General features: G+C 38.2%; 1 protein-coding gene and 1 long non-coding RNA gene across 5 annotated transcripts in view; both read right to left on the bottom strand.

Annotated features, from left to right (window-relative positions):
* LOC131682539 (transient receptor potential-gamma protein) overlaps positions 1-22979 on the bottom strand; it is a 526333-nt gene that overhangs the window by 16024 nt on the left and 487330 nt on the right. The window contains exons 16-21 of one of the 3 annotated variants that reach the window (XM_058964097.1): positions 5856-6124; positions 5686-5799; positions 5421-5628; positions 5173-5367; positions 4359-4917; positions 3820-4286 (exon numbers count right to left, since the gene is read on the bottom strand). In XM_058964097.1, coding sequence (XP_058820080.1) covers positions 3820-4286; positions 4359-4917; positions 5173-5367; positions 5421-5628; positions 5686-5799; positions 5856-6124 — 1812 coding nt within the window. The remainder of the gene's footprint in view (positions 1-3819; positions 4287-4358; positions 4918-5172; positions 5368-5420; positions 5629-5685; positions 5800-5855; positions 6125-22979) is intronic. The other 2 variants (XM_058964098.1, XM_058964099.1) reach the window with 2 other exon arrangements.
* Positions 10403-12647, bottom strand: LOC131682543 (uncharacterized). Of its 2 annotated transcripts, none has more exons than XR_009304100.1 (3): positions 12520-12647; positions 11676-12468; positions 10403-11613 (listed from the first exon to the last, which is right to left on the bottom strand). It is a non-coding gene; the product is annotated as an uncharacterized LOC131682543 (long non-coding RNA). The 2 variants fall into 2 exon arrangements; XR_009304099.1 differs by having other exon boundaries at positions 11676-12465; positions 12520-12639.

The raw sequence follows: 22979 nt of genomic DNA, 5'->3' as shown, positions 1-22979 counted from the left end.
TCATGAACACGAACAATACCTTTTTAAATTATATCTCAATGACTTTGGAAGGATTGAAAACTTTTTTTTAGAGATTTATGCAGGTTTAGCTGAAAACCTGGTCAAGTCTCCCCATGTTCCCCTACATGTGGGGCAGAATGATAAACTGCAAATAAGGTATTCCTTCTCAAACAGCAAACCTAATGTTTTGCAGTGCATGTGCACTTTACCTCGTCGTCTGCTACCCTACTCCCCCCAATACGAACATCTAGCTTCATTTACCGGTATGCATTAAGTACGATTCAGACGATACATCAGCTTCCGTCAACGTCAACGGAACGTCACCGTTCCGTCAGGATAAGTTTAATACTTTTCTCTTGTGCCCGTTCACACATGCCGTACGTCAAAACGTTCCGTGCCGTTGATGTTGTGTGTGAATGCCTCCATTTAACTGCATGTAACTTATCCTGACGGAACGGTGACGTTCCGTTGACGTTGACGGAAGCTGATGTATCGTCTGAATCGTACTTTATGATGTCCTGAAGGAAAAGTTGTGTCAATGAAAATCATCGTGTTCTATACACTACCGCGTAAATTTCAAAATCCGCGTAAATGAAGACCACTTAAATTTAAGAATCCGCGATAAAGGGAACGTCATTGATGGATACCGCGTAAATTCCAAAATCCGCGTAAATTTCAAAATCCGCGTAAAAAAAACCGCGTAAAAAATACCGCGCAAAAAAAAACCGCGTAAAAAAACTTGAGTGTATGTCGATCTCTCCCTATGTCGATGGTCCCTTCAATATCGACATAGAGAGAGTTAACGGTACTAACATTTCTGTGGCAGTGAAGTTCACGCATCGTTGGCCGTTGTCGTTCGTAACGGAGTGGTTTGTTTACCTGTTTGTACCTGCTGACCTATCTGGGTGTTCATGTTGTCGTAAATCAGCTTAACATCCCATCATGAGTAGAGCTTCCATTTCCCGAGGGTTTTCAGCTTCCCGGGATTCGGGAAATAAATAATAAATTTCCTGGGAAATCCCGGGATCCCGGGAATACAGAAGAAAAATAAAAAGGTGAATGATTTTCTTGAAAAGAAAAGAATAAATTGAAAAGTTTTAAACCCGTTTGATTGCATGTATATCGGTCCTAAAGCAGTTGTCAGAAGATGGCGATTTGGTGGCCTACACATCATTCAATCATTTGATAACTTGTCAATAAGTTCACGCAACGTCAACTTTTTCTTGGCTATATGTATAACCTAAATTTTGGTAATTACGGTTACGATTGGGACGATATACTAAACGCAGCTACTGGAGTTACTGTCCAAAATTGGATTTCGTTGCTCTGATACGATGGAATGTGATCAGTTTAATGCAAAGCACCTTGTTTGGTAATTTTGAATGAAAAGATTGAGCTGCTTCAGGGTAGTGTGCAGTTACTTCCGATCAAAATCATTTCCGTCACAGTAGGATCATTTGAATTAATTGTGAATCAAAATCAAGCAGATAATGGACGAACTGTGCAGCGACGGATGAAGCTTACCAACGATTTCCTGTTACGGGCAAGTATCTGGATTGCTTGATCGTATCCCTTCAAAAATCCTGCCTGCATCCTTTAAAGCGACATTCAAAGAGTTTGGACGCGCATGATATTGAACAGATACAACGTTATGTATTTCTTTTCATACATCCAAAAATTTACAGATATTACAGTTACGGTATAACAAATAAGACGAAATATACATTCAATGAGCCGACCAAATATTGCTGCAGACGTTCTAGAAACATTCTTTATTTTAAATAGCGTTTGCGTTAAGCATGATATTGCTACAATCCACCCAAGTTTTGAAACAAACACACATCGATTTTTCAAAAAAGTAACGCAATTTCCATTACTAATTAGATTGCAAGCCCTTTCATTCAGGATCTAACTATTAAAATAAATTATAAAAAGAACTGTTGAAAAATCTGATTAATTGGCTCATTGGTTGCAGAGATATCGTGCACATCACCAACGCTGCTGTAAGGAAATGCTTCAGTACAACGGTCAGCAAATTAATCCATTTTTGAATGAAAAAATCAACATTCTTTAGCAGTGTTTTGAGTATGGCTTGGACTATATACCTAAAAAAATCACGAAAACATATCAGTGAGCCTAAAAATATATAGTCCATTGATCTGCAAATCAGTTGAAAAAGCACAATCTGCATTCACTACTTACTCCAAATGTTTGCCGGTAAAGATATTTCCTACAGAGTTTCATTCGCAGAACCTAAGTCTTTTGGAATAAATTAAAAATCTTTTTTCCCGGGATTCCCGATTCCCGGGAATGAGAAAACACAATTTCCCTTGAATCGGGAATCCCGGGAAATCCAAAAATCTCGGAATTCCCGGCAAATAAATTCCCGGGATGGAAGCTCTAATCATGAGCAGCTATTATAGAAACGCTCCAGATCCCCCTAAAATGCATCTTTGTCGTTCGCTGGTCTCGCTTTGTGTGGGCAGTGAATATTGATGATACGTTAGTTGGAGAAACGGGAAATTGCTTCTCACTACACATTCTTTTGCTGTTACTTGATAAAGCGTGGGCAAATCTTGTCTAGCACTATAAACCCAGTTCGTTCTGTCCTGCCCAGCAAAGTTTCTGCAATGCTACGACCCCGAAGTTGCGAGTTTACAGCTCGTCGTACAGAATGCGGTCGATCCCCTGGAAGCCAAGTGACTTACAGTTCCAAATTTCCAATAACATTCTTTTTTTCGTAGCATAATTTAATTGATCCGATCCGCACGCAAAGCTGTGTTTCGGAACGGCTTGTTACACCTGCACAAATCCCCTATCTTGTAGGAGGCTTCTTTTTTCGCTACAGCAGGGTATGATAGCCCTCAGATTATCCGTTGTGTGTCCAACAAAATTGGAATTGTCTTTGAGGGTTTTTTCTTATCGTTACGGGATCTTATCGTTACGGGATTTTTTCTTATCGTTACGGGATATGACGATTTGACCTCGGAACCCTGCGGAAAAGAAAAGAGCGTTCGGGGTCAATTATATCATTATAGATTTGATATCCCAGTATTGGAACTTACCTCCATAAATCCGAATATCCGAGAACCAGATGCATTTTGACAGATTCTAAAAGTGGTTGAGTTCTGGAATTCTAAACATCTAAATGTGTCCAGATTGGATTAAAAATGCCATAACTATGAGTATTTCGGTTTTGGGGGTACCCGTGTACCCCGCCGGCCTATTACTTAGTTAAAGAAATCCAAAACCCTGCCTCAAGCCCCCGATCACTGTATCATTAGTTTTATTCCCCCAAAAGCTATGCTTGATATTCTTCTAAGATGTCACTAAGTTGCAATTTCCAGTTTGGGAAAGTGTACTGAAATTTTATGAATTAAAATCTGCAAAAGAGTACGCTGTCGGACACAACGGTTAAGTGCGATCTTGTGAACAGAGGTGTAGCCTCACTTTGCTTACCGCGATTAATAAGCAACGCTGCTGCAAGGCTACTTGATCAAGTTCGAATGCGTTTTATTCTGTTTTGTTTCTAAATGATAAAAAACAAAGGAAATTCCTCCCTTTTAATTTGGTCCAGGCTTTTGTACTATATATTCATTTCTTTATTGAAAGTTTATTAAAAAAAAAAACAATCAATCGTTTTTAGGTGCAATATATGCTTTATCGAGAAAATGGCTGAAAAAGGTTTCAAGATAATAAAATGTTTATGAAAAATCTGCCAAAAAATGAAATTCGTAGTGACCCTAGCAAGTTTCAAAGAATCTAAACATCAGAATGTTTAAAATTATCAAAGCAATGATGAAATATCATTTAACTCACCTTACTTTTGGCGTTAACCCGAGGGCTATTCACGATGGGCACTTCGCTGGGCGGATCCAACACCGGACTACTGTTTCGACTGTTGGAGAATTTTTTCCTCTTCCGCTTGAGTGCTGCCAGTGCCCCAAAGTGCAAATGGTAATGATGTGAGGAGGTGTCTTTCGTTTTCCCCGAACCGTTCGGTCGATCGTCTTCCCCATGATGTTGCTGCTGCTGATGATGATGAACGTGATGATGAGGATGATGATGTTGATGCTTGTGTGGATCAGGCGATGGCTCCACATCCGGCCGGTCTAAGCTCGGATTCGAATCCGAGGGTGACTCGGTGATGGCTTCGTCTGATGCAGGACTGTTACTGTGGCTCCCAGATTCACCCCGAGGGCCATGGTTACAGACAGAGTCCTCCGAACGGGAACGACCGATGAAGCGGGACACACTCCCGTGTTTGGCCGCTTCGATTAGAGTTCCTAGAAAGACATCGGAATCGGTTTTGAAGCCGTTAGTGAACACACTCGGATGGGTCAACGGGATCTTACTACCCCATCGTTTTTTCTGCGAGCCAGGTCTTTTGGAATGGAACTTCGGTGCTAGTTTGGCAAGTCTGTGAATGGGATTGTTGTTTTCACCGAAGGAACTTTGCGACTGCGATGAAAACTGGTGCATGGGATTGACTTGGTGCAGGGCTTTCTTGGTAGTGAGACCTGGCCCGAACACTCCGGCAAACAGTTCGTGTGACGATTGGTCCGGAAGTTGTGATATGAACTCGGAAACCGGTGTTAGATGCTGACCCGATTCTGGTGCCGGCGGTGGGGCAATGTTAAAGCCCTTCATCAATCGGCGTTCCTTCTGACGATTCTTTTTCCCACCGACGCCTCCTCCCGAACCGGTGGCACTTGTCGTATTCATTCCACTGTTCTTCAGAATTTCCACAAGTTCACAGCGAAAGGCGGAGATGTCTTGTTTGATTTCATTCACATCGTCTTCGGTGACACCCTGGGATTCGGCCTTGCGCTGTTCAACGGTCACATACCGTCGGACTAGATTGCGCATAATGCTCTGATATCGGAAATCTCTTTCACTCGCTTGTTTCACCTTCCGCTAAAACGAAACAAAAAGAAAAGAAAAGCAGAGCAAACAGCAGAAGAGGAAAGGGGTTTCCACATGGAGCGAAATTGAAATCAGTGACAGACAAAAAGACGGAGAAGTTTCAACGGTAGGTGATAGTGAGATTTAGAGTGGGGAAAAGCGCAGGTGATATCACACATTAACAACACACGGTGCAATGGACAAACATGAGAGACCGCCTTCCGCGTTCCAGGGGTAACTCATTGGATGAATTGGATCGTTACTCACTCGAATTGTTTTCATATGTTCCTTCTTAACGGCCTTCGAATGGCCGCAGAATTTCCGCTTGATCCACTGGAAGACGTAGAAGATTGACTTCGGCGTCGGAATAATGTTAAACGGTGGGGGACAAGTTCCGCCTTCCTCGAAGTAGCTAATCCAAAGTTTCGATCGAGCAAATTTCCATTCCACATCAGCACGTTCCTGAAAATGTTTGCTAAACTATTAGGAACCCGGTCAACCGCTACAACCAGTACAAATTTGTCTACCGATATGAGCTGATATGAATGATTCATCATAGCGATCAGCAGATTTAGTAGCACCACAATGTTGATCACCGAATAAGTTCCGAACATCAGCATTCCCCAGAATCGAGTGAAGATCTTGATGCCGTCCAGCTCAAAGTTTTCCAAATCCACTAACCCGAAGACTGCCCAGAAAAGTGTTTGAATCGTTTCGAACAGACTGTTGAAGGAATATTTTTTGAGGTGAATTACGATGAACATTGATTTAGTAACTTACTTCGCGAATCGTCTCCACACGACACAGGCATTAGGATCCGTCGATGTTAGGTTAGACGATCCGGAAAACGTTGTTACATCCGGACACCTCTTTTTCTCCAGATCGGCATAATACCTACAAAAAAAAATCATTATTCTTGACAGATATCAACTTCCGACACCGGAACCTACCAAAGCAGTTGATTCAAACCACTACTGAACGCGAACAGAACCAGCACGTATAGGAAGAAAAATTTCATAATATCCATCACCATCCGCGAAAGAGACACCTGCAGCGGTCCCAGGTGCGGATTGACCGAGAAGATGTACACCAGCTTGAGCGAGCTGAAGATGTTTGCAGCGCTGAACAGACCCTCGGAAATCAGCATCGGATCCCAGGTGTCCCACTTCTCGCGGGGAAGATCCGCCGCGAACCGGTTGATGGCCATCTCTTTTTGGACCTGGGGAAGAGGCAATGCACAAATTATTGCTTCTACGAGTTTCGGGAGGATTTTATACATATATTTTTTTCAATTTGTTGTTCCTTCGGAGCAAAATATTAGTGAAATTCAATCAAAGCTAACCGTATGTGGTAAACATCTTTGGACAATGGGGGACGTGGGCTGCACTTAATTATCTCTAAAGTATCAACGAAGGTATGGTTCAAAGGGTTGGGAGTAAATTGGGACTTTCTCCGAGTGATGTTTAGGGACTTCTTCAACCATTAAGGTTCCCCCACACTGACGCGATTTTGTCGCAGCGACTGCGAAAATTTCGCGAAGCGATTTGTCGCTAGCAACTCTGCTCATGGCGACAGATGTGCGCTCCCATACTGACGCGAACTTTTCGCGTCGGCTGTTGCGAAATTGCAGCGATTTTTGAACAATCGCTGCGTGCGAGCATTGTGTCACAGTCGCTGGGTGTTCGCCAGATATTCAAGATGGCGCAGACTAATTAACTATTGTCATTTGGCGCATCTCAACTTTACATAAGTTGACCAGAATTCCGAAAAAATGAAAATAGTTATACGAAAAAAATCGCCTAAATTTCAAAACCAAACTGATGGACGCTTCTATACCATTACCAAGTCCAACAAAACTATTTGAAAACGAAGATTACATACCGTATGAAAGCCAGGTAAATCGAATAAATACTGGAGCGGTAAAATTGAATTGAAAGTAGGGTGGTTGGAGCTATTTACTATAATCCAGTGCTTCAAGTCCTTCGAGAATAAAAAATATTCCAAAGCGGACTCATCTTTCCAAAGAGCTGATCGAAAAATAGTTCGACGAACCCAACGATTCCGACGTAGAAGAATTAGTGAAAGCATTGGAAAAACGAAACGTCGGTAATACTACGGATGATGAGAAAGGCCTCCCGGAAAAGGACGATCATTTCTTGTTCAACGAAGATGTTTTAGCATTTTGTTTGAGGGAAGAAATTAACGCCAATGAACGGTTGAACATGTTATGCCAAAGATTCCATAACAATCTGAAATATAAGAATATAAAGTTCATACCGCAAATCGAGCGGGAGATTGAAGTTCCCCACAACATAAAGATTATCGATGAAATCTTGGGTACGGACTCGATCGGAATTCCCATGCGATCAGATGATAATCATGTTTCTTCAGCTGGACGAATAAATAGCAACCTCTCGTCGAGCAAGTTCTGTATGTTGGTTAACGGTATAACCCAATAGAGCAAGTGCACATCAAATCAAAATATACTCACACTAGCTTTGTTCCAGTACAAGGAAATCACTCCGGAGTAAACAGGAGCAAAAAATTCTTGCTCCTTTTTACTCCGGTTTGCTACCAGAAGAAGAGAGTAAAGGAACGATTTTCTCCGGAGTACTTCCAGTTTCTCCTGGAACAGACCTACTGATAGCTGCTCAATTTCTCACGTGTATATGTACATGTATCTGTCCGCCTAGATTGAGAGAACATTCGAAATCAAAACCCCACTGCTTCTGGTCGGATATACGAGCAGCAACGACAAATCACCTGAATACACCTCTATCGAAGACTGCATATCAATAAGACTGCTAACTCTGTCCAGAATCTGGAGACAGTAACAGCAACGCCACTTGCGGGTACTTCCCATAGTGATGCACACACACATATACACTTTTACATTAAGCTTCCTACCTGCAGACAATAGAGGTGCTGTAACCTATGTCGCTTCTCGTTTGTATGGGGGAAGGAAAAAGATATCAGTCTTCTTAATATGTAGTCTTCGCCTCTTTGCTAACCGGATCTAATCTGCCGTATACTGCCCATAAACGCAAAAGAGTCCCATGTGGATTTTTGTCGAAAATGAGTTATCCGTTGGATTGTATTCTGTATCACCACTGAATCACACTGCACAAATAAGATTACCGGGTTTGTTTAGAAAATATCAAAAAAAATACCAAAACATGGTTGTCCCATCCATTTGGCTCAATGGATGGGAAATCTTGAACAGCGTTTTTCTCGGCTTGCTGTTTTTCAACATGGGACTCTTATGCTGTTATGGGCAGTATATGCGAGAGTTAACTTACATCTCCTTGTTTATAATCCTGGTACCGAATGTGGAGACTCCCAAGTTCGGCACCAACGGGCTGGAGTGTGTGGTGTTGCAGCAGACTGGTGCGTATTTATCTGTGAGGAGAGGAGTACCGCAGCGAGTTTCCCAGGAGGGGATGCTACCGCTAGCAATGTTGATCAGTGGCGAAAGGGTCTGCGTTACAAGGCTGCTTGGTCCGATCAACGTTCCCTTTGTGATCGATGAAAACGTGGAGCTAATGATATATAGGCGATATGTTTCGCCAATTCCTATTCACTACAACATGGACGCATGTTCACAAATTGGCGGAATTCGGTCCACTAACCGAGTAATTTTTAATCGGTTCCAAAGATAGACAATATTTATGAAGCCAAGCTTCGCCGAAGCATTAAGGTGTTTTATTACCTTGTTTTACATCTTTTTGGAGTACGATGTGTATCTTATCTGAGGACAAAGTCTCCTAACAGGCGATAGTACTTTTGTCATTATACGAGAGAACAACGATTTCTACTTTGTAGATCCAACCAGCGGTAAAAAATACTCCAGCTCCGATACGTACTGTCCTTTAAGTAGAATTTACTACTTTGTCAATCAGGACAACGTCTAGGGAAATATTCAAAAAGAGAACCGGGTGTTCCTGACGCAGCTAGATGTGAACAAATCAGCCTACTGAAGACCGCTATTCAATCGATCTCATGAAGCTCCCACCGGTTGTATTCACGATGGAATTTACTTGTACAAAAATGCACTGAATGTACGAGATTTGTAAAAAACTATTGAAAAAACCTTCTTTAATCCACCTAGCGGTGCAATTGTGCCTTTCTCAATCATGAACACGAGAGTTTTTAGTTGCTTATATTTATTAAAAGCTTTCAAATGTATACATTACAATTTTATTATACATGATTTGACAACTATATACAAGAAAAGAAATCATTATTCGAGTTCTAAAATTTTGCAAAAGAGAAAACAGCCACGGTAATATTGAATTGAAAAAAGTAGCAAAGTCCCAAAAAGTCGATTTTTATAAAAAAAATTTTTTCAAGATGTTTGGCATCAAAAATACGAATTCGATTTCTGAAATTTCATGGGGTCCCCCCTTTGAAAAAAAATATGAGTTCAGGCTTATATGGGAATTTCATGTGTGACCGGACCGTTCAGTCTATATTTCCGGACCCATATAAGCGATCCGTGCGAAATTTTATTGACATCTATGGGGATATTATAGCTATCATTTGGGACTAAGTTTGTGAAAATCGGCCCAACAATTTCCGGGAAACTGATGTGAGTTCGTAAATTTTGAAAGATGGCCGCTTTTCCCGGGCACTTCCGGAACCTTCTATGGTGGTCAATGTAGTCAACAAAGTTTGTTTGGCCGTCGGTGACCTAGAACTGCAAAGTTAAGTTATTTGAGAGACATTTTAGCGAAATTTTTACCTTTTTTGCTTCCATCGGGGTATCGGTTTGAATCACAATTTGCTATGTGATCGCACGCCACAACCCGTAACTCCGGAACCGGAAGTCGGTTGGGGATAAAATTTAATAGCCATTTACGGGGACGCAACATCTTTCATTTGAGACTAAGTTTGGTTGATTCGGTCTAGCCACCTCCGAGAAACCGATGTGACTGTTAGTCTGAATTTGGATACTTCCGCCGGGGCTTCCGGAACCGATGATGGTGGCCAATGTGACCAAAGAGACTTTGAATGGCTGTTAATGACCTAGTACTGCAAATCGAAGCAGTTGTGGTCACATTTTGGAAAATTTTTCACCATTATACATTCATTGCAGAATTTCTTAAAATCGACGTTTTCTGCGTGATCGTACTCATCACCCTGTAATTCCGGAACCGGAAGTCGGATCCATTAGAAATTCAATAGCAGCCTATGGGAACGTTGCACCTTTCATTTGGGACTAAGTTTGTAAAAATCGGTTCATCCATCTCTGAGAAAAGTGAGTGAGATTGTGTTCGCGTACACACACACAGACGCACATACACACACACATACATACACACACACATACATACACACACACAGACATTTGCCGAACTCGACGAACTGAATCGAATGGTATATGTCACTCGGCCCTCCGGGCCTCCGTTAAAAAGTCGGTTTTCAGAGCAATTGCAATACCTTTCTATTGAGAAAGGCAAAAAGATTGTTAAGAAGATTGCAATCTGGAAAACGCACCGTAAAATTACATGGAACCGGTTAGTTTATGAAGCTATCAATTGTGTATTCTCGGATGGTATGCTATAGCAAAAAACGCAATAACTATATTCTAGTTTCAGCCATATAAGTAACCAACTTGCATACGCCCTTCCCAACTTTCAGTCGGACACTAGTCTGGAAACTAATACGAATGGCAATCTGGAACTGTTCAGTCAACTGTTATCCTTTCTTCAATAGTATATACAATATAAAGTATGCTGCAATTTAAACTTTAAACTTGCTTTTCTAGAAATCAATATATTGTCACTTAGCCCGGTCTGACATAACTCCGACCAGTTCGCTCTCAGCAAGACTTATTCATTACCAGCCATCGAAGTTTAGTCTTTGGTCGTGGTTGCCGAACGAACCATCGCAGATCCGGATCGCAAGAATCTGGGGGATTTGTGTAATCCTCTATTTTCTCCACAGTTATTTCCACCAAACCTTATGACACTGTTGCTATAATTTGTATTTTTCGTAATTTTGCAGTTTTATTACGTACGAAAATCTGTTAGTTTACACTGTACATCAGGTCAAGGAAAAGCATTTTTGGTTAAAGTTAACAATTAACATAAGGAGCGAATAATTATTTATAATCTTTTGCGCAGCGAATGCCTGCTCAGCTTTATACTCGTCGAAAGCCTCTACGAGGACAACCCGCTTGATCTCGCTACATCTTACGAAGTAAGATAGCTCATTTAGAATTTTATCCATGGTATTGCTCAATTGGGGGCTTCTGCAGATTTTTCTCGACAGTTTCACCGGGTGTCCGACGGTTCCATACAAATAGCTACATTGGACCCACAGTACGATGTACGGGTGATTGGTAGTTAGTTTGCACCGCTTCTCCTTCTATCGCTGTATTGTAGCACAATCTGTATCTGCTTCGTAAGCAGAACCACTCACAGGGGCAATGGTACTCACCCAGCCCAGGTAGTACTTTAATATCGCCGTTAGTAGTGCGCTGATGAAAAAATGTGTATCCTTAATGTCGGCCAGCAATAGCAGGTAACAAAGATCGTTCATAAAATTATTATCAATTTTAAGCGCAGCCCGATTAGAACATGTACTGCTTTGAGTTCCAAGAGTGCACGCACCACTGCTTAGCGTTAGCCACATGGAATTTACCAGTTTGGGTACAGTAAAAAAATCCACTGGGCACTGCTGCGTTATGCCGGCAGCCAGCATTATCTGTAGTAATAAATTAACACAACTGTTTAAACAGGTAAGTGAAGGGTTTCTATCAAGCCTACCTGGAGTAACTGCGGCTACCTGTAGCTTGCGTTTTCCGCCGCCATTCTTAAACGACACAGCATTGATTCAAATATACTCATGTGTTCCGAGCTGAATGCTTCAATTTCCTGCAGCATGTCATCGTTTAGTTGAACGCACAGCACAATTCCTAGACGTGCCTTTTTGTGCAAAGGTCTCCCGCGATAATTGGTTGCAGTGGAAAGAACTTCCCCGCTAAACGCTTTTTGTCTAGTCAGTACTATGGTTTCACTATTCCGTCGATTTTTACCACCGGCGCAACCATCGCTCGCTGTCACTTGACTGCTAATGTTCGTATTGACCTCGATGAAAGCTGCCATACTGACTTTAGTTGTCTAAACTTGTGCAATTCAGAGGCTGTGGAATATCAATACTGGTATCTAAACTAAGTCTTCGAAATCACTAGAAATTGATGCTAGACTGCTTCGGTGCGATGGCGTGGTTGACATGATGAAAACGCCCAAGGTTCCGTTCCACCATACCCTGAGTCAAGGCCACTTTTGGTTGAAAGTCTCGGATCTGCCAGATGCTCCAAATGCGCAAACTCGATTGGCAGTGGTGGCCTTTGTCTGTGGTTGTACGAAGTATCATATTACGTCAAAGTGGACGAAGTAACAGTAAACGACCGTAGTGACGTTGTACCTATGGAGCTACGATCACTTTCCGACGTATGTCGGCCGTTGTATAGTGCATTCTGACCGATACTTGGCAGTTCATAGCCCAAGTAGGTGGAAGTGGATACTTTTTTACTGCTGTTGCTGCTACTGTTGGCTACTGAAACACGTAAGCATACTTAATGGTTTTTCGAGTTTTTAATCAATGTACCTTCAAACTGCTGTCCTGGAAGACTATAGGTGCAGAACCAAAAATCATTTCGGCCATCGACGTGGTATCGCTTTTGGTATAGCTGTTGTGCTGATATAAAATTTTGCGATGATAAAATTTCCCACGCTGTTGGATCGTTTGGTGGCTTCGTATTGCGGTACTGCAAGTGGACGTTGTTGCTGCATTGGATTCGCCGGAAATTTTCTCGACCGCACTGGAATCAAACAGTAGTTTACGACCTCGAATGTCACATTCGCAGACAAGAACACGAACCTGGTCAGCGGTGAAAGTTGATTCTTCTGAGGTATATTTCTGTGTTGCTGAACTAGCACTGCGCTTCTTGGTATACTATAGTTGAAAACAGATTGTTGAATAATGCAATATTTATAGTCAACTGATTTACTATCCTCTCTTCTTGTTTGTTTTCTTACTGTGTCTAGACTGTGTCGAGCAAACGACCTGCTTCACGCAAAGATGTTTTAAATACAAAGACACGCGGACAAATACACTATTCTCACTGAATGGCTGATAAAACAATCGAAAAATATTTTTTTTTAATTTTAGGACAACATACGTCGTATTACCATGAGATTAAAATTGAGGTTGTCCCGTCTAGCTACTATAGTTTGCAAATGTCACTTTGTGTCGCTTGTAATGCGAAATTCGCGCCGGTGTGGGCGCACATGCGAATCGCACTGTCGCAGGAAGCGCGACGAAATCGCTAAGCGAAATTTTCGCAGTCGCTGCGACATAATCGCGTCAGTGTGGGGGAACCTTTACACTTTAGACGCGCATCTCCGCCGTATTGGGCTAGCAGTAGGTAATCATAGTGCTTTGCGGAGAGGGTTACCACGACATTGAGCATGTTGTTTGGCCGTGCACTGAAAATCGTGAAGTGAGAACCCAAAAAGTAATTTCTTTACAAATCCGAGGAACACCAATCCATGTTCCTACTCAATATATCCTGGTTAAACCGCGAATCTCATACACGGAACTTATATATAATTTGTTTTTAAACTGTATCTATGAGAATTTAATTATATTTATCTTATCATGCTCTCATCCTTGCCTAATCAGACACTATTTCTAAAATTTCAGTGCTGTTTTAAATTCGGTTAACAGCAGAACAAATTGGTAATGAATCCAAATTATTACGTTATACCGAAATACAAGAATCTAAAAAAGTGAACTTTAAAAATATGGTAATTATTATAGTGTCAGTTCTCTATCAGATGCGATTTGAAGCCACCATCGGCTCAAGGTTTTTCCAGTGTATGCAGGTAGGCTTATTGTAGCTACTAAACGGAATATCATTTAACCTTCACATTACTGTTGTTACTGAAGATGGGACAAAAGGGTTTGGGTGAACTCGTAAGCAGAGATACTTACGTGCAGTCCGCGATATGAAAAGATCCTCTTCCAACAATAATATCCAGCCAAAGGGTAAACAATTTCGCTATACGTGCTTGAATCAACCTGATGGTTTGTTTGTAGAAGGGTGCGACAAACTTATATCGGTCCTTCTGAAGTTTCCTTCAAGTGACTCAGGCTGGCTATCCACGTTCCTTCGCCCAGTCCTCAATTTGAATGATACCCTGATGCTCCCATCCCCTATGCGATTTCATTTGTTTTGTTATGTTAATATATCATATAATAGAACATAATGCAGTACATAATAATCTAACAGTCATATAATACAATACAGTCAAATGTAATGAGTATATTGAAAGTAAAACGTACAATGTAGTGTATAATTATAATAGTGATATAGTTGATTTTTGCTATGTAAAAAAAGAAATTACCATCTAGAAATGCTGTGTTAAATAAACATATCCACTGAAGAAAATAACTAACCGTATAGAGAAAAACTCACCGATTGGACATGAACTAAACTAAATATTTGCTTCGATTTTTTCAATGTGTGAAAAACAAGATGAAGTCTACAGAAATGGTTTTGTGAACATCTATATTGCAGATCAAAAATCTCTATTTCCAGTATACTTGAAGTTATTGACCGTTGTTTGTGAATGACTCCTTAAAAAGATTTTTTCAACATAACTTCTTAAATATCGTAGAGAGGGCTTTAGTATGTTGCAGAAAGTTGTTCGTCTAATCAAGTTACATATGTTTTCAAAAGAGACAAATGGTTTATATCTTGTGACTTAGAAGTTATTGGGTAATTTTTGGTAAAGTTAGCAAAAGTTTTAAAAGTAATAACTTTTGAACGGGCAAAAACGGGCAGCCAACACAAGTTGCCATTAGAAATGTTACACCAACACTATACAACTCAATAGAGTTCACTTGTCTCTCGTTGTATCCAGTAGAGTAATAGATGATTTGAAAAAACTATTGTTTTTCAAAAAATGTCTAATATCTTCGAATATACTCGAGATACGAAAAAATATGGGTTAATAAAATTGGTGTATTTTGACAATTAAAATAACTTCGTAGAATATATGAAACTTATAGCAATGAAAATTGAAAAGATATGAAGACTTTTTTTTCAATAGGTCCAATCTACAAAAGAGAGCCTCTCTTTGTTTACTTTCTCTTCCGCGCATTACTCGGTCACCTTTCTGATTTTCCATCAACTGTTTGCGCAATAAGCTAGTACAAACATTGGCCTTTCGAAACATACTGATAAATGTTTAGAAAGTTTTGCAGTAATGCGAAAAAATGGGGCTCTCATGTGCAAATTGGACCTAATGAAAAAAAATCGCTTTAATCCACCTATCAGTGAGATGGGACATTTCTTATACATATCACTGTTGTATTACACGCGAAGTTGGTAAGCAACTTGATGTGATATACGCACAGTTTCGAATCCTGCACGAATAACACTTCGAATAAACTGAATAAATGTAAAAAAATAATAAAATAAATAAAAATTAAAAAAAAATAATGGAGAAAAAAAAATTAAATCAAGATTCATAAAATGGATAGAATGATTAATATAAATCAAATTAATAAAATAAATGAAAAAATATGAAATTAAGAGAGTTAATTAAATTGTTTCAAGCTAAAAAAACTATCATCCAATAGTAAAAAGAACTGACTAAACCGAATTAATAAAATGAAGAAACTAAAGAATATATATGAACTGGGAAAAATAAACAATTTTATAAAATGATTAAAATAAATGAAATAAATAATATGAATAAAAATAAATGAAAAAAGTGTATAATAATAAAACTAAAAAAAAATAATTGAGTTAATAAGATAAATAATATGAATAATATGGATAAAATTAACCCTTTCATACCTAATATATTTCTAGCACATATAGGGTTTCAAAACCGTTTTTCTTAATAGTGTTAGAGTAAAGTAACACGAAAAACCTGTTTTGATCAAGGTAGATGCTTCTCTAGCAGTGTTCAAAACTGTTCAATTTTTACATACCAATCCTTAATACACATCTCCTGCAAAGTTTTCAAGAGTTCGATTGGGCAGAAAAGGTAGCCGAAAGCATAAGTCGAATAAGATTTATCAGTTTTCAAAAATATTTGAAGACAACGAAGATATATCAAAATATAATTTTAAACTGATAACTGAAAACATCTCTGACAGCACTGCTCCGGTTAGCGTTCAAATAAACGGTGATAGTCACAATTATTAGTTTTACTTTTTTGTGAGGAAATCTTGTCTAACCTAAATTTATAGCTGTTGGAAAACGTTGTTCATAATAGAGATGGGCGGGTATGGATTTTTTCGTACCCGGACCCGGCCCGAACCCGAATATTATTTTTGTAAGCTTACCCGAACCCGACCCGTACCCGGATTTTATAAAAATATAAAACCCGAACCCGACCCGTACCCGGGCCGGTAAAAAAATCCGAACCCGAACCCGACCCGTACCCGACCCGTACCCGACCCGAACCCGACCCAAATCCGACCCGCATCCAAATTAAAATAAATTAAAAACCTATTTGATTCGAAAGAGTAGGGAAGCCCGGTGCTAGTTGGCGGAATTTTCATTTTTTATCTTTTTTATATAAGTAGATTGTGCATTATTGAAAAATATTATCATTCACGTAATAGAATAAAATTCACCGGAAATAACACAAATTCCACAACATTAAGGAAATTCGTTTATTACGTTTGAAAACTGTCACCCATGATTTTTACAAAATAAAATGAATTGCAACATATGAGGGATTCCATGAGAAACCGGCCGACCGCAAAATATGACCATCGTCGATTCGAACGAAACTTTGCAGTTGTGTTCGCTGTATGAATCTCCATGATATTCTCTGGCAATTGGAGTATTTTGATACAAGAGTAATTTTTCAAAAGGGCGTAAACGTCTCTACGTGTGTGAATTTCAAATTTTTTTGTTCGATTACTGTATTTTATACAGCAAAACTATCTGAGAACAAATTACAGGGAATGAATACTTATGTCCGAAAAAAATATACACTGAAAAAAATGTTGTGTCATTTTTCAAAAAAACAAAAATTTATGATAAAAATTTAAATCGCGAAAAAAACCCTTTTTTAATTTTTTTATATTTTGTTACGAAAAACCTAAAGAGAAAAGAAACATTTTGATTGTGATTGCATGATGGAGAAAAAATCGGTAAAAAAGTTTTTCTAACAATAACTTCGTACATGTTTTTAAATTTCATACTAATTGACATACAAAATTGTAATTTTATTACAGAATATAATTCTAAGCACCATTTAAAATCAAAATGCATTTAACAAAAATCTTCCAAAATGCGATAGTTTTCGAGATATTTGAAATTTGCTACTTCAAAAACAATTAATTCGTGTAATTATGCTCTTTTTAAAAGTTATTCGCGTTACCCCATCAAAAAATGTCAAAAATTTAATGTTTATCGTTTTAAAGACGTAAAAGCAACTTTTTTAGTGTATTTGGATCATGGAGAAGCTTTCAATAAAAAAGTTTTCCTAACAACTTTTGACATTTTTTTATAATTCTTACTATTTGCAGTCAAAAATACAATTTTCTTTTTGAATATGATTCTAAACGCCATTTTAAATCGAAATGCTCTTAACAAAAATTTTCTAAAATGTAGTAGTTCTCGAGATATTTTAACTTTTGTTTTAACACACAATTATTTTGTTTTATTACGACCTTTTCATAAGTTAGTCGCGTTTCTCCATCAACAATAATAGGTTTTTCAAAAGACCCGTAAACTTTCGTGCAACTTTCTCTTTGACATCAAGGCGGTATTGTAAACCATTTGAAAGTTACATGAAAGCAACCAAAATATATTTCAACCATAGGGTCTGTTGATTAAACTATATAGCTGACTCATATGTTGGTTGTTTTCATGTAACTTTAAAATGTTTCACAATATCGCTTTGATGTCAAAGAGAAAGTTGCAGGAAAGTTTACGGGTCTTTTGAAAAACCTATTATTGTTGATGGAGAAATGCGACTAACTTATGAAAAGGTCGTAATAAAACAAAATAATTGTGTGTTAAAACAAAAGTTAAAATATCTCGAGAACTACTACATTTTAAAATTTTTTTGTTAAGAGCATTTCGATTTAAAATGGCGTTTAGAATCATATTCAAAAAGAAAATTGAATTTTTGACTGCAAATAGTAAGAATTATAAAAAAATGTCAAAAGTTGTTGTTAGGAAAACTTTTTTATTGAAAGCTTCTCCAGGATCCAAATACACTAATAAAGTTGCTTTTACGTCTTTAAAACGATAAACATTAAATTTTTGACATTTTTTGAAGGGGTAACGCGAATAACTTTTAAAAAGAGCATAATTATACGAATTAATTGTTTTTGAAGGAGCGAAATTTCAAATATCTCGAAAACTATCGCATTTTGTAAAATTTTTGTTAAATGCATTTTGATTTTAAATGGTGCTTAGAATTATATTCTGTAAAAGAATTACAATTTTGTATGTCTATTAGTATGAAATTTAAAAACATGTATTGTTAGGAAAACTTTTTTACCGATTTTTTCTCCATCATGCAATCACAATCGAAATGTTTCTTTTCTCTTTAGGGTTTTGGTAACAAAATATAAAAAATTTAAAATAATGGGTTTTTTTTGCAATTTAAATTTTTATCATAATTTTTTTTTTGAAAAATGACAACATTTTTTTCAGTGTATATTTTTTTCAGACAGAAGTATTCATTCCCTGTAACTCGTTCTCAGATAGTTTTGCTGTATAAAATACAGTAATCGAACAAAAATATTTTGAAATTCATACACGTAGAAACGCTTACGCCTTTTTGAAAAGTTGCTCTTGAGTCAAAATAATCTTATTACCTGTGGAAAATATTTAGTCTTGCATGACGGTGAAACGTGTAAAGTTTCATTGGAATCTAATATGGTCGGTCACGATTTTAAAGATTTTCGGACGGATCTTCGTGGAATTCCTCATTTGAAAACATATTTTACATAATTTGTGGTAAAAAACGAGCGATGTCTAATAGAAACGAAGCCAAAGGAACTCTGCCAACTTATGCCTTCCGCAAACAGGCCCGGGCTCTTCTATTACACTAGTTTACTAATTTTCTGGTAATTGCAGTAAACTAAGAAAAAAGGCATTTTCAATGTCAATTAACCACCAAACATCTACAATTTTTGATGTTTGGTGGTTAATTTAGACTATTTTCCTTGAACAGATCGATAGAAGTCATACACTGCATATCTTTCCCATGTACTTGTTTTTCTTTTTGAATAGTGGAATGAAGGAAATTTACAACATTGATACTTCAAAAATGCTCGAGAAACTTCACAAAAAGCGATAAATGTTTCCCTGTTTTATTGAACAGCAAAATTTTTCAAACGAAATATTCTAAATGATGAACTTCCAGGTCAAAATCTCCCGGATAATCCCGTTCACTCGATACACGCTCCTGGAAAATTATGTTTGTTTTAATATTTTTCTACGGGGATAAGTTATCATTTTTTTGATTTTGAAGGAAAAGGTCATCCAAGTGCACAATTTTTCGAAAAAACCCGACCCGACCCGTACTAAGCAGTAAGCAGAGGGTTAATAAAATCAATAAAATGAATAGAATGAATGAAATAAACAAAATGAAGAAACTGATAAAATGAATAAATTTGTTTTCATTCTATACATTTTATCATTTTTTCATTTTGTTTGTTTAAAAAAAAATGATTAAAACGAAAAAATAGCGAAATTAAAAAGTAATAGAATTAAAAGAAAATAGAATAGAATTAAAAGAAAAATTAATGTTCTAGATGAAATGAATGACTGAACAAAATTAGCCAGATTATTAAAATGAATAAAACTTGTAAAATAAGTTAAATGAATTATTCGAATAAGATGCATGAAAATCGAGATAAGAATGGAATGTATATTAGCAATGTTATATTTATATTTTTGTCACTTTCAAATAATACATATTTTTGTGCACCAATGGATTACAAATAATGACAACTACAATAAATGAAAGTCGAATATTTTCTGTTCTCTAAAAATTAAAAAGATAGTACATCGACACAAATTTGAGTTATTTTGCAAAAAAGTTAGATTCCAATTCATTGGCCAATATGTATGTTCCATTAGTCGACAAAAAAGTTCCGGTATCATCTTGTATCTGAATATGATTTTATATGGATTTTGTAACAATGAATAGAAAAAGCACTTTTCGGCACAGCACCAGGACAATTTTATCAAATTTTGACATTTAAACAAATTTTCAGCAGCACATGATTCTGATCGCAGTAGGCGTACCCGTCGGTTACGGATATTTTTTTCGTTCCCGTCAATTTTTTCAACAACAAAATCGAAACGTATTTTTCCAATTTTCCTTTTATTCTGGAATATTTGTATCATTGTTTCGAGAAAAAATTGTGCAAAAATAGCCTACCCGATTAACAATATCTAATCATTCGGAAGACGTGATATGTTGTCCTGTGGACAACGAATGCTACGCGCAATGCAAGTCCTTTGTGCGTGCAAAATAAAGTGATCTATGGGCCGAATCTGGTATGCAGTCGAATATCAAGTAAACAGCTAAGTGCTTTTCTACACTGAGAAAAAGGCTTTGACCAAAGGTGGATGAGATTTCTCAATCTGCCACGTTTTTTTTCGCAAAAAAAAAGTTCTTGGTACTGCAATTCTCGGCTTTTTTCTCGAGCTGAGGAAATTTGAAAACTGTGCTATATTCTTTCACATTCGAGTTTGTTGAGTTTAGCTCCATAATAATATATTCAGCTTAGTAAAAACGTCAGCATCAGTATTGATCTGTTAGTGGTTTGCAGTCAGACCAGCCACCCGGATCATCATCGATGCCATCTTCGTCAACTTCATCTGAGATTTTTTATTGTTGCGGTATCCCATCTAAGCGAGTTTTGGATGACCCATTTGACCAATTAGAAACTCTCAAATAGAGGTAGGCAGTAGTCTCTAGTGCTACTTTGACCAGGAGAATTTTTCTGAACAAGGGAAAGCCTTCAAGAGAGACATGAGTATGCGCTGAAATCAATTAGAATTTTGAATTAAAGTGCTTGCATTGCTTTTTAATATATAAAAGCTTGTAGCCGATGCTGGACGATCTGTGGAGCGCGTAGTTTTAAGCGTCACTCCTTTCGGAGACTACCGCCAAGTTTTAGCGGGGTCCGAAAAACTGACCGGATGGTGGTCTTCGATTTATTCACGGGCCGTCTTCTCTGGACGCCACTTCACCAATACTGTTATAAAGGTACGGACTCACCGAATCTGCTGCGGATGAATGACGATGCTGCTGTTGCGTATGGGATAATGCAAAGGATGGCTACCTGTCGTTGCTGGTTTCCTGGTGTTTCGAGTAACCGATATTTCACGATTTTCCGTATCGGCACGTGGTTCCAAGAAGGCCGCTGGAAGATTGGAGACTTCCGATGAAGCGATTTCCTTGCGTCTCAACTTCCTTCCAGCGGAAATAACGTGTGCCGGGATCGTTCGTTCCTTAGATTGCGGCGAGCAACGCGAAAGCGGTAGAGTGTGGCGATCTTACGGTTTCCACAGTTTTTGTGCCTAGTGAAGTAGAAATAATAGCCTGGCGTGGCTATTTGAAGGACCGTTAACTACGAGTGGGGTCATTTAGTAGAGCACATGTTTTACCTGATCTTTTCGATTCGCACACAGAATCGTCACGCATTACCTAGCTTTTCTAGCTCGCACTACTTCTCCTATTAGCTATTAGAATAGACATTATTAGCTCCCTAAAATATCTACCACATCACTAGTGCCTGGTTTTCAGGTTTTCATACGGAACAAACTCGCGTCACTTCCACACTGTTCAACGTTTTGGAACGAATTGATTAAGCCATGTAATCCTCAGTTTAGGGAAGGGAATCTCAATGTACCCGGAAGTACATCATTTCCCGAGGATTCTTCGGGATTACTCGGGATCCCGGAGTATTCAACTATCTAGCTCATTCTGATTCTAGTAGGTAATCTAGCTTTCCCTTTCCCTTAACAGAAAGGATTCTTCTTAGAATCAGTATTCGCGCAATCTCACACGAGCTTGAGATAAACGAATTTGATAGTTGGCTTTAGAGAATGTTGGACTTATTGACATTGCCTAGATTTTGGCGGATTCTTTTGTAGGTTGGAAAGAAATATGTGAAATTTCGTCAGTGTGGATTCTATTCATATGGTTTATGGCTAACTGTCCCGTCGTATGTCTATATCGATCATGGGGTTACGTATGAATTGATTATATCTAAATATTTGAATTTGAAAATTGTATTTTTACAACTAAGAATGTACAACTATTACAAGCTTAAAACAAATATGTTCCGCTTTACTTCTTATGTAGCACGCAGCACTAGGAGAAAAAATAACATATTTGCCTCACATTCACCGTAGAATGAAATATTTTGGTAGAGCACACCTCTTTTCTTTGCCGTTCACATTAAGGTGTATTTTTTCAAATTTGTGAACAGTTTTGTAGATTTAGTTGGGTTGAGAATATCCACAAAAAATCAAAAAGCACCAGTCACTCTGGCTGTGAAGGATAACCCGAGCGAGCTTTGCTCTTCTCTACAGTAAGCAAAGACGGGGCGTGAAATCACACTTCAGTGTCTTTCGATCATCTTTGTGAGGAGCATGTGCAGTGATCCATTGATCCATTGAAGTGAAGGTACTGTGGAGTAAAGTAAATCTGAACCCTAATGGTAGTGAACACTTTTTAAATATATTGGCTAACACCGAGAGGGGCCCTCCTTATCGATTAGGGCTTTCAACTCGAGGATTATTTATTTTAATCTAATGATTGATTTGAAACTTATAATTTGTAAATAAGTAAAAATAAAAAAAAAATCTAAGAATGCCAGATCTTGTTGACGCAGTTTGCTGCTGCGTGTTGAGATCCTTTTCCTTAGCGGTGAAGCCGCTTGGGGGTCATTTAGTCTGCCTTCTCTCGCGTTATCATTCCCGTCCATGTCATCATCGGTACTGCTTTCTTGCTGGTCACGATCAGAGGTTTTTTTATTTTGATTATAGAGGTTTTGAC

This window comes from Topomyia yanbarensis, chromosome 2 (genome assembly GCF_030247195.1).
Source record: "Topomyia yanbarensis strain Yona2022 chromosome 2, ASM3024719v1, whole genome shotgun sequence".
In the NCBI taxonomy this organism is placed as follows: domain Eukaryota; kingdom Metazoa; phylum Arthropoda; class Insecta; order Diptera; family Culicidae; genus Topomyia; species Topomyia yanbarensis.
Note: the sequence above shows the minus strand (reverse complement) of the source record. Positions and strands in the feature narration are given on the sequence as shown.